The sequence below is a fragment of the Boeremia exigua genome (assembly GCF_020726555.1).
Source record: "Boeremia exigua strain MPI-SDFR-AT-0100 chromosome Unknown C7974scaffold_4, whole genome shotgun sequence".
NCBI lineage: Eukaryota > Fungi > Ascomycota > Dothideomycetes > Pleosporales > Didymellaceae > Boeremia > Boeremia exigua.
Genome location: NW_025763521.1, coordinates 923600 through 937312, shown reverse-complemented (window position 1 = coordinate 937312; position 13713 = coordinate 923600). Strand labels below are relative to the sequence as shown.

Sequence of the window (13713 nt, the reverse complement as noted above, 5' to 3'; positions counted from 1 at the left end):
TCTTCGCAGCGCCGTTCGGCCTGTGCACGCCAATGGTAGCCTTGGGCTTCGGCGTCTTCTTGGTCTTCTTGCTGTCGGTCGACGAGTCGTCGTCGCTGCCCACCAGCTCCTGGCTCAGCGACGATTTCGGGGGCGCGACCTTGGACTTGCTCTTGGGCTTGGAGCCCGGCAGCGGCACCGGCGTTCGTTTGGCTGACATTGCGTGGTCGCGGTTTCTGTCTTGCGATTGAGCGGAGCTTCTCATGACTTTTCTGCCGGTCGCCGGGCGGTGAGCGCGCGCTAGGGACCGAATAGGCTAGAGACTGTCTGGAGCTACGCGAAGGTATCATGAAGTCCGACTTCCTCCAAGTGTAACGAACATGGCAAGACTGGCTGAACACAACGAGAGTGGTGCGAGTATTGCAGTTCCGGTTTGAGCATCACGAGATAAATTACATCCTCGTTGCAAGTCCAGCGGGAAAAGAGATAGTGCGACATATCAAACCTGCATCACCCATTGACTGAGACTGGACACCCTCAAGAGGCAGAATCACTAAACATTTGGAGCCGCCGCCCAACATGCCAGTCAAGAGAAGGAAACTAGACTCCCCCGCCCCCACCGCCTCACCAAGTAAGCCCACCGGCCACCCACCCCAACTCCCTCCTGACGCGGTGTGCAGAGCCGCCCGCCCGGACAGACAAGCCGCTCAGCGCCATCGCCGCCGCGCGCCTGCGCGCCGAAGCCGCCAAAACCGCTGCTGAGAAGGAAGCCACCCCAGAGCCGCAAGCCGCAGCGAGTCCCGCCCCTGCGCTCACGCCAGAGCATGCCGCCTCCCCAGCCCCAGACTCGCCCTCTGAGTCTGAGTCCGACAGTTCACCACCGCCCGCCCGCGCCACCAAACTCAGCACCTGGACGCACGCGCCCTCCGCCATCCACGCCGAGACCGCCGCAGAACTAACCATCACGCTCGCGAAGAACAGCACCATTGCGCTGCTCGGCACCTTCGATCTGCACGTGCTCCGGGGCGCAATCAACATTGACGGCGCGAACCTGGGCGCTGTGACGCGCGACGGCGAGCGCGCGGGGCCGTGGCGCGTAAGTGTGCCTGCGACGCACCCTGTGCTGAAGATCAGGGGCTTGGATGGCGAGAATCGGGTGCGGTTTGTGGGGTGCGAGGACGCAGGGATGGGGCGGTTGGGGAGCGTGTGGGAGGGTTTGTGGAATGAGGGGGTAGCGGGGGAGAGAGGGCGGTCGTTTGGGGTGGTGAGTCTGCTTCTTCTTCTGTTTCTCTCTTGCGGGGGATGTGTGTTGTGACGGGCGCTGATTACTCCCGCAGATCACAACTACAGCAGAGGACCCCCTCGGGCGCCCGCTGCAGCCCCATGCCGCGCCTGAGACCTGGCTGCGCGCCGTGGAGGACTGCGCCGCCGTACCGAACACCACGCTCGTGGCCGGCCTGCCCGAGACCGGGAAATCCTCTTTCTGCACACGCCTGATCAACCGCTACCTGACGGGCCTGGGGCGTACGAAGCCCGCGGTGCCCGCGGTCGCGTTTCTCGATCTCGACCCCGGCGCGCAGGAGTACGCGCCACCAGGCCAGATCGCGCTGGTCGTCGTGCGCGAGCTGAACCTGGGGCCGACGTTTGCGCATCCTGTGGCCGCGGGGGGCGAGGGGGCCGAGGTGAATGAGACAGTGCGCGCGCATGTCGTGCCGCTGGAGCTCGGCGACTATCAGGACTACTATGCCGCGTGTGTCGAGGACCTGTGTCTTGCGTTCCGGGCGCTGAGTGCGCGCGATCCAGCGCTGTCGCTGGTGATCAACACGCCGGGGTGGTTGGCGACAACGCACAGCGCGATTCTGACGCAGCTGGTGCGGCGCTGCAAACCGCAGCAGATCGTACAGATGGGCGACGAGCCGCTGCCGGCGCTACGCGACACGAGCGTAAAGCATAGCACCCTGCACACCATCACCGCACAGCGCGCACTCGCCACTCCATACCGCTCACCCGCCGCTCTCCGCGCAATGGCGACGCAGTCCTACTTCCATCTCGCGACCGTCGCACCTCCAACCTGGAGTGCTGCGCCGCTCACCACCCTGCGACCCTGGGAATTCGCATATCGCTCGACGCCAACGCACAGACAGTCGCTCGTCGGCTTCCTGGCGCTGACCACCCCGCCCCCTGCCTCCGCACTCTTGCACTACCTCTCCGGCGCGGTAATCCACATCCTACAGACACCCGCCCCGCAGACCACGCTGCCACGCACGCCCATCTCGCAAATCCCGTACTTTCCGCTCGACGCAGCAACGGGCGTTGTTACACCACCCGATCCGCGTGCCACGCGCCTCATATGCGTGGCGCTGGTGCGCGGCTTCGACCCGGTGCGCGGCGTGGTGCAGGTGCTTGTGCCGCGGGCGCTGGACGGCGCGATGGCGGAGCTACAGGCTGAGCGGACCGTGTTCGCGGTGGGGTGTTGCGAGAGGCCTGGGTGGGCGTATGTGGAAGACGCGTATGTGCGGCAGTACGAGGAAGAAGCTGGGGAGCGGAGGTTCGGTGGAGACGAGGACGAGGAAACGCCGGTATGGGTAGAGCGAGAAGGGGTGATTGACGGGATGGGGTACATGGGAGCGGAGCGGCGGGTGCGGAAATTCATTACAGGGGAGAAGGAAAAGCGCTGAGATAGAACTTGTTTTCTACTCGACTTCTTCGTATCGTAGCGCCTCACGGTTAACGGTGGCGCCCTTGACGGTTTCGGCGACCTTGAGCAACCACAGCTTCTTCCCGTTGAGCAGGAACAGCTCGCCCTTGCGGCCAAAGGCAAAGTTGGCCAGGCCGCCGGGGACCAGGATCTTGCCGAGCAGCACGCCGCCCGGGCTCCACACGCTCAGGCCGTCGCCACACGCCGCGTACACGTTCCCGGCGACGTCGCATTTCAGTCCGTCGGGCACGCCCACATCGGCCATGGCGAAGACGCGGCGGTTCATGAGGAACTTGGACTGCGCGCGGTCGCCGACATCGTACGCGTAGCTGTGCAGTGTTAGTTGGATACCTGCAGCTCGTAGAGTGAACATACATGGTGCTCGCCTTCTCAAAGTCCACGTGCCCGTTGCCGTGAATGAACTCTGTGTCGCTGATGTAGCACGTTGCCTCCCTGGGACTGAAGCAGATTCCACTCGGCCGCCCAAATCCATCGGCAACCACTCTGACATCGCCCGTATGCGGATCGAAGCGGTATACCTGGTTCGGCAGCTCGGGTTGCGGCCGCATGCCCTGGTCGTGGCCGTATACAGGGTCGGTGAAGTAGATGCTGCCGTCCGAGTGGATTGCGATGTCCTTGGGCGAGTTGAAGCGGCGGCCGTAGTAGTTGTTGACGAGCGTGCGCATGCGGAAAGGGTAGTCGGCCTCCATGTGCACAAGGCCGGTGGGATTCTCGAGATCGCCCTGGGCGCAGAACAGGATACCGTCGAGCACGCCGTCGCTGTAGGCCGCGCCGCCAGCGGGATTGCGGACCTGGTTTGGCACCTGGGCGCGGGTCCACTGGTTGTAGATGTTGCGCGTCATCTTGCTGACGACGGCGACCTTGTCCTGGCCGGTGGGCAGGTTGTACTGATTGCTCGTCACGTACAGCACGTCGTTGGCCGGGGTGTAGACGCCGCCCTGGTAGGCGAACGGGAAGTCCTCCTCGAAGGCGACCTTGAGCTCGGCGGCGGTGCCCAGCATCGACTGGAACTGCTCGTTGTAGACCAGGAACATGGGCTGGTCAATGGGGAACTGGGCACGTGATATGGTCAGCAGGCGCTGCTGCAGCGGCACCACGACGCGCCGGATGCCGCTGGGCGTGGTGGCGGGCCAGTTGGTGGTCACGGGCGGTGGGACGAGCGGCGGGATGTTGACGTAGGTACTCGGCGCGGGCGGGGTGAAGTCGCCGTCGGCATTGCGCTTGCGACTGGCGGGCGCGGCGATGCGGGCGCGCGGCGGCATGCCACGGTCGTCGAGCACGTCGGTGAGCTCGTGGTTGTGGTCGTTGCACACGGACAGGATCTTCCAGCCGCCGCCGGGGTGCGGCTGCATCTTCGCGCGGTACGGGCAGCCCGTCATGCGCGTCGCATAGACCTTGTGGCCGACGCCCTTGCTCTTGTATTCCTTGGAGCGCGCGCACTGCAGCATCACGCGCGTGATCTTGCGCTCGCCCGTCTTGGTGGGCGTGTACGACTTGGTGCGCGAGATGGCGATGCCGAAGCCGCAGTCGCGGCCCAGGTGCGCGCGGATCTGCTTGAGGCCCTCATGGTAGTCGTCGGCACTGACATAGTCGCACAGCGGCCGCGACGTGTAGAGCGGCCCGGTGTGGACCTGGGGGGGCGGCTCTGGCGACGACGGCGCGTCGTTGAAGTCGATGATGTCGCCAGGGCCGGGCCGCGACGCGATTAGGGCCATGCCGTGGGTGTGTCTCGGTGCAGACTTGTGGGTTCGTCGGCGGAGGTGCTCGACGGGGCCGCGCTTGCCCGCATGCGGCTGCACCAAGAGTCACGTGCGGCGAATCACCAACATCACCGACTCCAAGCGCATTCAACTCGTCTCCATGGACTACTGCACTTTGCTTGGCTCATGACGCTAAACGCGGGTATCGTATCTATCCTGAACGCCTGAACACTATCTCACGCCCTCACGGAATCACCGACGGATCGTGCGGCCAGTTCGCCGCAAACGCCGTCCACGGCGTCCCGCGCATCACCATGTTGCCCTCCTTATCCGCCGTGTACAGCTGTGGTGTATACCCCTGCACCGACGACCACGACCAGAACATCCGGCGCCAGTAGCATGTTACCTAAAGACAGTCAGCGGGTGCACTAATCCACAAGCAATGGGGAGTCTTACGGCTGCAGGGGTCAGGTAACGGCGAGCAAAGGTGTTGTAGCTGTTCTGCGCGATGAGCTCGGCCTCGTCGTCGTGCTCGCGGAAGTAGTCCATGGCGGCCTCGAGGTTGCCGAAGTTCTCGGACGCCTCGATGTAGTTGACGTCCGGGCCCGCAAGACGCATCAGGTGCGTGTGGAACTCCTGCCACTCGAGGGGGTGGGTGATGAGCGCGGAGCGGCACAGCTGCAGGTACTTGAGGCGGCCCGAGTAAGACGTGCCTTCGGTCTGCACCGTGTACTTGTAGCCGCAGAACTGGCGCAGGTTCATGACGTCCTTGGTGTGCACGTCAGAGGCGTTGTTGATCACGACGGGCTTGATGTCGCTCCAGGGCTTGCCCTCGCTGACGCGCACGAGCTCTTTGCGCAGCTTCGCCATCTTAATCTTGCCGCGCCATACCACGCGCGGGTCCTTCTTCTGCCAAGGCATTTCGGTCTCCTTGAGCTCGATCTCGCGGCGGATGCTGTTCCAGCTGGGCGCGTGGGTGTAGTTCCAGGACCAGTAGGCGTAGTTGGGCATCATCCAGATGTCGTTGTATTCGCGCCCCTCCTTGCGGGTGTAGCCCATGAAGACGCCCTTCCCCTTCGAGCGTCGCGGCAGGTCGTCGAGGGAGAGTGAGAACTCAATGTTGGGTACGGAAGGGTCGGAAGTTGGCGATGTGGAGAGTGCTCGATCGATTTGAGCAAGAGTGCCTAGGATGCGTTCACGCTCGTTTCCGTTCGTTACATAGCATTCTTCCGGCTTGCCTGAATCCACGACGAAGAGCTGGTGTCGTTAGATGTGAACCGGCGTGGGACTGTCTTCACATACCTCGCCTCCGTGGATCAACAGCCGGAGCATACATCTCCCCTTTGAAATAGCAATATCGTCAATGTGCACTTTCCTCCCCTGCCGCCGAGCTACCGACTGGTCCAGGCTGTGGTATAGCTTTGGGAAAGAGCTGTCACACTGGTTGTGGCTGAAAGTGTGCACGTTTGCGTGCTTATCCGCATCGAAGACGAAATTACGTGGTCCATGTGAGTTCCATCCACCCTTCGCCGACTGGCTCCACAGAGACCATAGTTGTGTTGCTATAATGAATGTAGAAATGTAGAAAACAAGATGCGTGGACGAAAGGCGGAACCCTTTGGGAATCATGATGGCATTACGCGTGGGGAAACGAGCGACTGGGTAGCAAATGCACCGGCGAGAACGAGTGTGAGGACGGAGAGGAATGGTCGACCAAGAAGCGTCAGGCCATGGGACAAGCCTCGACAAAAGAGCGAAGCCTACCCAAGATACGCCGTCGGCGGGCGACCCACGATACGATAGTAAAATGAGGGCTAGCTATTCGTAGCTCGTGTAGGCCTGTACGGTCCAGGGGTTGCACCTCCGCCAGGCCGCTCGGGGCAAGCGGCAGCTGGTATTGACCCCGCCAGCTGCATGCGATAAGCGCACGGCGCGGTCAGACCGTAAATACGGCCAAAATGGATTTGGAGATCTTCCAAAAATCGATAGGAGTCGAGGCAGGGGGCGAGTCGCGGTCTGAGCACGCTCGTTCCTGCCTGCCAAGATGATTCGATGGTCGGCTAAGTTGGCTTTGGCTTAGCCGGCGCACACGAGCCCACCACGTGAACTCCTTCACACGGCGGGCCTGGACCTGGCTTCACGAGGAAACAGTGTTGGGAGCGCTACGGGCGACCTGATTCGCAGCCCGCGGTGCGTCTTCAATGGTCTTGATTGTTAGGGCATTCTGCAGCCTCTCTGCGCAGCTGGATCAAGCAACGCCATGCATGCACGACATCTGGTTGACGGGGGCGATCGGCTTGGGCGGGAAGCTTGTTGGTTGGAGACCCTGAAACCCAAAGCGAGTGCTCATTTCCGTTCCGCGACCGGTAAGCTGAGCAGCATCACTGATGCATGAACAGCAAATGAGAGCTTGGGATGTGTGGTTCGCCGAGAAAAGTTCGCTGCTGATCTTGCTACTGACCCGCCGGGAGTGCATGACAGGTGTGATGGTGGGAGGTGGCCTTGACAGCCTGGCGTGCTGAATCAGCGTTAGTTTGCAAGTGAAGCGATCAGGTTATCTTAAAATACGTGATATCAACAACGGGAACGAGAGAGGAAGGTCACTTCGGAGAGAAGAAGAAGACTAGCATGTGCAACCTTGTACTACCTTATGAGTAAATAAGCCTTGAACCCTCAATGTTAATGTGCTCAGACCACTACGCCACCATCCTTCTACGAACTACACATCTACACCACCTTCCCCCCCGCAAACCATCCCCTCAGCAGCTCAAAATCTTCCTCCTTCAACACTCCCCCATCTCGCTCTTCTCTCCCATGCGCCCACACCACATACGCCACCAACCCCGTTTGTCGACTCTCCCACGCAGCCTCAGGATCAACCCCCTCCTCCCTCAGTATCTCCGCGCGCCTCGTCGGATCCTCCACAAACCGCTTCAGAAGGCCCAGCTCGTGGTCGTCCAGGATGCTGTCGCTGGTGGGATGGTCGTGGTATTTTATGACATTCTCTGCGAGGGTCTTGGTCTGCAGCATTGTGGGGACGTCAGGGCCAGTGTAGGGTTTTGACGACATTGTGGGGCTTAAGCAGGGGTTTGTGAAGGTGAGTGATAAAAGAAAGAGTGGTCTGATATGACTAGGGTTGCGAGTAAGCGGGATTTGTAGAATGTTGCTGCCTGAGAACACGGGGCTGTTCGTTGTTGCCTGGTTCAAACGGGAGGTGAGTGCGCGAATCACTGCTGATCTGGAGCTTTTTGTGAAAATATGGATCGTCACATATGCGTGGACCGATAGTGGCGATCCAGTATTACTTTCGGTATGAAGAGCGCTGTTCGTAGCGATGATCTTTCGTCAGTGACATGGGTTCCAGCAAAGCTTCTGGTGCAATATCCGATAGGTATTGAACACCTTCCACGTTTGACAGACGCCTGCTAGCGTCATGATGCATATGTGGATTTCTAAAGCGTAGACAATACCCAGAACGTGGAAGCTCCTCATCTTGGCAAGATACGGTTGACGAAAAGCTGGCGGAAGGACGACAGGATGAGACAAGGTGATGTTTGTGATACGCTCGAAACATTTGTATTCGTCAGCCAAATGCCACCAAGCCGCGACTCTGAGCTGCCACCTTATTGCAGTTTCGAGCATCGCGAGCATCTCGAGTTCTTGATAGAGGCCCCTCCCTTCTCTCCCGTCTACAAAATTGAGGTGATAGTTTAACCTACTCTCCAATGCGTTGCTGTCCTCATTCTATATTCTCCTCGACTGTCTTTGAAGAATTCGATCATCGCTGCCAGACCAACCCGAGCAGTACTGTTGCTCCGTTCATGTGTGCTGTTGTGACACCGTCTCTTCTAACTACGCATACACGCTGCAACTTCATCTCAAGACTGTGGTTGTGTTGAACACAATATTCGAGCCATGAACGATGCACGAAAATGTCTAGGCTCTGCAAACCCAAAAGCAAGAGGCCGTGCTCAGGAGAAGCAGGTTGTGTATAGATGGTTGTGTTCCTTTTATGCAGCCAGATTCCGACCTCTCCAGTCCTTGGGATCTTTACCCAGCCAGTCTTTGCAAGGCTTCTCCCATGGCAACCGCTGCTTTTCGCATTCAGCGACCTCGTGGTAGTTCCATGCTACGAACGCGACGATAGCAAAGGACCCGACGACAAAGAGTACAAGAATGAGTACAAGGAGGGCCCTGCAGCAAGCAGCCGATCGTGAGTCGCGCGCGCGCAGTGTGTAATGGTGGTGCACTTCGATGGCCCGAGGCTCGATGCTGCCATAGCCGCCGGGATAGGCAGGTGGATTCGCATCGATGACAATAGTTTCGCGAGGCTATAGGATGTCAGTGCACGGCATTCTTAGAAGGTTTGTTTGCATACAGCCATATTGTGCAGGTTATGGGGGGTGTGGTTTCGTCGTGGAGGCGAGGAAGTCGTGCTGCCTAGGGACTCGTGAATTGACGCAGGGCACCACACGTGCCCGTCTCCGCATTGCGCTTGTGATTAGCCCCCCGGACCAGACGTGATGACTGCACCTTCAAACCGCTTTGCGGCGCGTTTATTCTTCGCGAATCCAACAGGCACCATGTTCGCACCACTCTCATCGGTGACCAGTGGTACTGCACAGGTTGCACCATACCTGACCTTTCCCGCGTGCGGCGCATACGACGCCCGGTCATGCGTCCATCTCGCTTTGATCCCTCGCCAAGGGGCTCCCCAGCGACAGCATAGCGACAAAGTTCACTGGGTGCATAACGGTCGGGTGACTTCGCCCGAGATGTTGCATTGCCACAGGACCTCGGTACCCCATGCTGGTTGCTGACGATGTTCCATTTTCTAAAGCTTCTAGCTGCTCGGCGTGGAAGCATGAAGTACTGATCCTGGTGAGGTTCTTCTGGAGTAGATTGAGGAGCCAGAGTCCACGCCAATTCTCTGTGTCATGGTCAACGGGGTGGTACGAGAAACCACGGAACTGTCGTGGTTCCCGGAAGTGGGTCTCGCGTGGCCGCGACTCCACAACCACCACTACGAATCAGCAAAGATTCCAGCATGAGTCAAGCTCCCAAGTTGCAGAAAAAACGGTGGATAAGCAGAGCTCACTAACTTTCATATAGAACTTGTAGCTATCACAATACTAAAAGCTAACATTTGTGTAAGAACTACCTATGTTGTAGGCAAGAAAATATTCTGTTAAGCTTTTGTGTATTCTCCCTACGTTACTGTCGCGTACCTAGTAGGATGCCCGGCTTACTCATAGTCCGCCATTTACCCTGCAACGTGAGAGTCAAGCTCTACACGAGCTGTGCTGATCTGGGGACTTTGCGGGGCGTCCTAACTGAGTCGTAGGAAAACTGGGTACTCTACTTCCCCACCTGTGGTGAACGTCAGCAAAACATCAGCAGTCTGTCCAAACGCGTTACATCTTGCCCGAATTCTGTTCCTGCTGATGTCTTTCGCGTAGTCAGCGGAAACAGTCGCACCTGGCTCGATCATTTTGCAGTTGCACAAAGCTTTTATCCACTAGAGGTCTTGTGAATCATCAGTCGCATACCCGTCCTGCTTCTCTCAGTGGATGCTATGAGCATTTTCCAAACTCTTTGGATACTCGGAGGTTGCAGACCTCCTCACGATGGGGGAAACACATCCACGCCCGGTGACACTCATGTAATGGTAGATGAATTGCCCTCTTCATTCGCTCATTGTCGCTCCGTCATGTGCTCCTCCTCCGAGGGCTCGCGGGTCGGAATTCTATGCTCGGAAGTCATGCCGCGGTCGGTAACTTGTCACTATTCGCTCGTTGTCGGGCGTTTGTGCTCGTGAACGCCTATCGACAGGGTTCGCAAAGGGAATGGTGACTGCAATACTAATGGTGCCACAATCGCTTGTGAATACTACACAGTACAGCTTGTCCTTCGTAAACAGCAAAGTGGCTGCGCCTAGTCCTTGGTGTGACAAGCTGACGAAGAAGCACTGTTCCTGATATTGTCTAGAGACAGGCATGTGGTACGAAGTGCCCATCGATGGGAGATTCGATGCAACGGCTTCGACCATTGGAGACATCCGTCCCAGGTTGTGATCCAGACCTGGTGCGTCAGAGATGGTATCCAATCAATACCACTGTAAGGTATTGGCATGCCAATCTGGCAATGGAGGATCCCCACCACGCGCTTCTTTCTGTAAGGTGGGGTGCATCTGCCACGCCTCACCTAGCTCCGAGCGTTGCACAAGCTCTTTTGAGGATGCACAGGGCGATGTTGAAGTCCACAGTACTGTTGCTCTTACACACAAACATTGGTCCAATCTCGTTAATGTGAATGTTGATTTAGACACGGCGCTGGGGCGTTGTGGCTTGCCGTAGGCATACACAAATGTGACCGCCCGTCACCAGGACAAAGCTAGAGGACGATTTACGGTCATTCGTTGCGTGCTTGAAGCGATGTACAGGGGCGTAGCGACAGGTGAAGAAACGGCACAGCATGTGATGGAGCGCGATTTAGTTCGAGTCCACTCAAGGTTGTCGAGCAACGATTGGCTCATGCACGTGGCTCCGGGTGGGTGCAGGGGTCGTGGACACTCGGGTGGCTCTTGGATAGGCTTGGCGCCCCCCAGGTTTGGGCCCCGGTTTATCGTGTCCCGCATCCCGGACCGACTGTTGGATTTCCGAATTGGGAAACCTGAGCATGAGGCAATCAGACTCACAGCCCGCACAGCGCAAGCGACAAGACAACACAAGCTGCCGTCTCAGCCGTGCGTGCAGATGTCTTCCAATGCGCCGAGCAGAAGGCCAATGGATACCTGCAACAAGCCTTTCCTGAGTGAGATGCGGAGTAGTGACCAATTCGAGTATAGGCTAAAGTGAGCAATGTTACTCTGGCTGTCCTCTTGCAGCAACACGCGTGCATCGTGCGCACTGCATTATCATTCTCCGAGATCCATATTAAAATCTGGGGTTCCGCACGGTTTCAAAGGCATCCCAGCTTTCACTTTTCGTTGCACGGGGCTTCTCGGCCTGACTGGAGAGCCTCCTACACCTGTCACCCCACTCCACCACTTCAACAACAACCTCACGACAACAACCTCGCTACAACAATCTCGATACAACAGCCTCGCTACAATAAGCAGCAACAAATATGCCTGGCGGTGGAGCTATTCCTGTCACCGGTACCTCTGATGTCAACCGCGTCGAGGCGCCCGTCACCGTCCGCGCCTATCTGATTGTTGCTTTCGCAGCTTTCGGTGGCATCTTCTTTGGCTATGACACAGGCTGGATGGGAGGCGTTTTAAATATGGAGTTCTTCATCAAACAGTACACAGGCTTCGAGTACCCTGACATTGCCCTCCCTCCTGATGCGACCGCCGACCAGATCAAGGAATACCGCAACAGCTTCTTCAGCGTCCCATCATGGCAGCAGTCTCTGACCACCTCTATCCTCTCCGCTGGTACTTTCTTCGGTGCTATCATCGCTGGTGATCTCGCCGACTTCATTGGTCGCCGCATGACTATCATCTTGGGTTGCGCTATCTTCTGCGTCGGCGGTATCCTTGAGACTGCGTCCACTGGCCTCAACGTCATGGTTGCTGGTCGTCTCATTGCTGGTTTCGGCGTTGGTTTCATTTCCGCCATTGTCATTCTGTGAGTCACCTGACAAGATCAGTGTTTGATAAGGCACTAACAGAGCCAGCTACATGTCTGAGATCGCGCCCCGCAAGGTCCGCGGTGCTGTTGTTGCTGGCTACCAGTTCTGCATCACCATTGGTATCTTGCTTGCCAACTGCGTTGTATACGCCACCCAGAACCGTCGCGACACTGGCTCTTACCGCATCCCAATTGCAGTCCAATTTCTCTGGGCTATCATTCTCGCTGTCGGCCTCGCTCTCCTGCCCGAGTCTCCTCGCTTTTGGGTCAAGAAGGGCAAGCTCGACAAGGCTGCCGCCGCTCTTGGTCGCGTGCGTGGTCAACCCCTCGACTCCGAGTATATCCAGGATGAACTCGCTGAGATCATTGCCAACCACGAGTACGAGATGTCAGTCGTTCCTCAGACCAGCTACATTGGCTCCTGGGGCGCCTGCTTTCAAGGGAAGCTCTCTAATCCCGCATCCAACAAGCGCCGTACCATCCTTGGTATCTGTATGCAGATGATGCAGCAGCTGACAGGTATCAACTTCATCTTCTACTTGTAAGACACTCTGAAACCCTCTACTTCCGAGAGAGTAACGTGCTAATATCGTGCAGCGGGCCCGTCTTCTTCCAGCAGCTCGGCTCAATCGAAAATCCGTTCTTGATCTCTCTAGTCACCACTCTCGTCAACGTGCTCTCTACGCCCGCCTCCTTCGTTATGGTTGAGAAGATCGGACGTCGTCGCATTCTCATTTGGGGTGCCGCTGGCATGGTCGTCATGCAATTCATTGTCGGTGCCATTGGCGCCTCCGCTGGCAAGAACACGCCCGACCATCCCGCTAACCCCAACGCTACCCGCGCCATGATCGCCTTCATCTGCTTGAACATCTCCGTCTTCGCCACCACCTGGGGTCCTGCAGCATGGATCGTCATCGGCGAGATCTTCCCGCTGACCATCCGCTCGCGCGGTGTCGGTCTCTCCACTGCTTCCAACTGGTACGTACCATTTTTAACACTACAATATCAAATCTAACAAGCCCAGGTTCTGGAACTGCATTATTGGAGTCATCACACCATACCTTGTTGCCGACCGTGACGATTCCGCCCGCCTTGGCTCCAACGTCTTCTTCATGTGGGGCAGCCTGTGCTGCATCTCCTTCATCTTCGCGTACTTCCTCGTCCCTGAGACCAAGGGTCTGACGCTCGAGCAAGTCGACAAGATGCTCGAGGAGACGACGCCGCGTACTTCGCGCGCGTGGAAGCCGCACAGCACCTTCGCCTCCGAGATGCATCTTGGCGAAAAGCACCTCGAGATCCCCGTAGGCACCGAGACTGTCGCGCCCAAGACCGAGACAAGCGTTGTCTAAGCGCTGCTTGGTGCACGCACGAGGGTGCTGGTGGCGCGTCTTGTCACTTGTCGCTTTCGAAACCTGGTTGCATATGGACTGTTACACAGTGGATAGGGGTAATGTATGGTAATCGCTGGTAGTGTGCGAATCGCATTGAATGCTACGTACGTATCGGAGGAAATATACCCTGGCCCAACGATCGTTGGTACTGACTCTACCGCTCGACACTGCAATGTGATGCATGCTGCGATCCCGCGTTGCTACAACCTCTAGATTTCTGCCTCTGTTGACTTTTAGCTGCTGTGAGACCTGCTTGTAAGCGCGGCTGCAGCGCTATTGATGTCTCTTGT

General features: G+C 57.8%; 6 protein-coding genes across 6 annotated transcripts; 2 read left to right on the top strand and 4 right to left on the bottom strand.

The window, feature by feature from the left end:
* Positions 1 to 558: 558 nt before the first annotated feature.
* On the top strand, positions 559 to 2682 carry C7974DRAFT_450712 (uncharacterized protein; the record flags this gene model as incomplete). The annotated part of the gene is made up of 3 exons (XM_046145753.1): positions 559 to 610; positions 660 to 1243; positions 1317 to 2682. The coding sequence occupies 3 exons, from the start codon at positions 559 to 561 to the stop codon at positions 2655 to 2657; spliced, it is 1977 nt and encodes a 658-aa protein (XP_045998932.1). The 3' UTR covers positions 2658 to 2682.
* Positions 2673 to 3732, bottom strand: C7974DRAFT_432574 (uncharacterized protein; the record flags this gene model as incomplete). The annotated part of the gene is made up of 2 exons (XM_046144863.1): positions 2673 to 3006; positions 3053 to 3732. 2 exons carry the CDS (start codon positions 3730 to 3732, stop codon positions 2673 to 2675), a joined length of 1014 nt encoding a protein of 337 aa, XP_045998931.1.
* An 822-nt stretch (positions 3733 to 4554) lies between these two features.
* C7974DRAFT_390083 (glycosyl transferase family 90-domain-containing protein) lies at positions 4555 to 6393 on the bottom strand. The gene is made up of 3 exons (XM_046141439.1): positions 5701 to 6393; positions 4855 to 5655; positions 4555 to 4804 (listed from the first exon to the last, which is right to left on the bottom strand). Exons 1-3 carry the CDS (start codon positions 6025 to 6027, stop codon positions 4643 to 4645), a joined length of 1290 nt encoding a protein of 429 aa, XP_045998930.1. The 5' UTR covers positions 6028 to 6393; the 3' UTR covers positions 4555 to 4642.
* A 732-nt stretch (positions 6394 to 7125) lies between these two features.
* C7974DRAFT_411176 (uncharacterized protein) lies at positions 7126 to 7467 on the bottom strand (the record flags this gene model as incomplete). Its single annotated transcript, XM_046143535.1, has 1 exon — positions 7126 to 7467. One exon carries the CDS (start codon positions 7465 to 7467, stop codon positions 7126 to 7128), a length of 342 nt encoding a protein of 113 aa, XP_045998929.1.
* Positions 7468 to 8408: 941 nt separating this feature from the next.
* On the bottom strand, positions 8409 to 8782 carry C7974DRAFT_411175 (uncharacterized protein; the record flags this gene model as incomplete). Its single annotated transcript, XM_046143534.1, has 2 exons — positions 8409 to 8729; positions 8777 to 8782. 2 exons carry the CDS (start codon positions 8780 to 8782, stop codon positions 8409 to 8411), a joined length of 327 nt encoding a protein of 108 aa, XP_045998928.1.
* Positions 8783 to 11326: 2544 nt separating this feature from the next.
* Positions 11327 to 13589, top strand: C7974DRAFT_470581 (general substrate transporter). The gene is made up of 4 exons (XM_046146471.1): positions 11327 to 12029; positions 12079 to 12573; positions 12630 to 13010; positions 13057 to 13589. Exons 1-4 carry the CDS (start codon positions 11527 to 11529, stop codon positions 13379 to 13381), a joined length of 1704 nt encoding a protein of 567 aa, XP_045998927.1. The 5' UTR covers positions 11327 to 11526; the 3' UTR covers positions 13382 to 13589.
* The last annotated feature ends 124 nt before the right edge of the window (positions 13590 to 13713 follow it).

Bases quoted from the DNA above. Each gene is read 5' to 3' on its own strand.
- C7974DRAFT_470581 (XM_046146471.1), top strand. From the start codon at position 11,527: ATGCCTGGCGGTGGAGCTATTCCTGTCACCGGTACCTCTGATGTCAAC. The intron at 12,030-12,078 runs GTGAGTCACCTG...TAACAGAGCCAG, and splicing joins ATTTCCGCCATTGTCATTCT to CTACATGTCTGAGATCGCGC. The intron at 12,574-12,629 runs GTAAGACACTCT...AATATCGTGCAG, and splicing joins ATCAACTTCATCTTCTACTT to CGGGCCCGTCTTCTTCCAGC.
- C7974DRAFT_390083 (XM_046141439.1), bottom strand. From the start codon at position 6,027: ATGATTCCCAAAGGGTTCCGCCTTTCGTCCACGCATCTTGTTTTCTAC. The intron at 5,656-5,700 runs GTATGTGAAGAC...TAACGACACCAG, and splicing joins TGTTGATCCACGGAGGCGAG to CTCTTCGTCGTGGATTCAGG. The intron at 4,805-4,854 runs GTAAGACTCCCC...GACTGTCTTTAG, and splicing joins GTTACCTGACCCCTGCAGCC to GTAACATGCTACTGGCGCCG.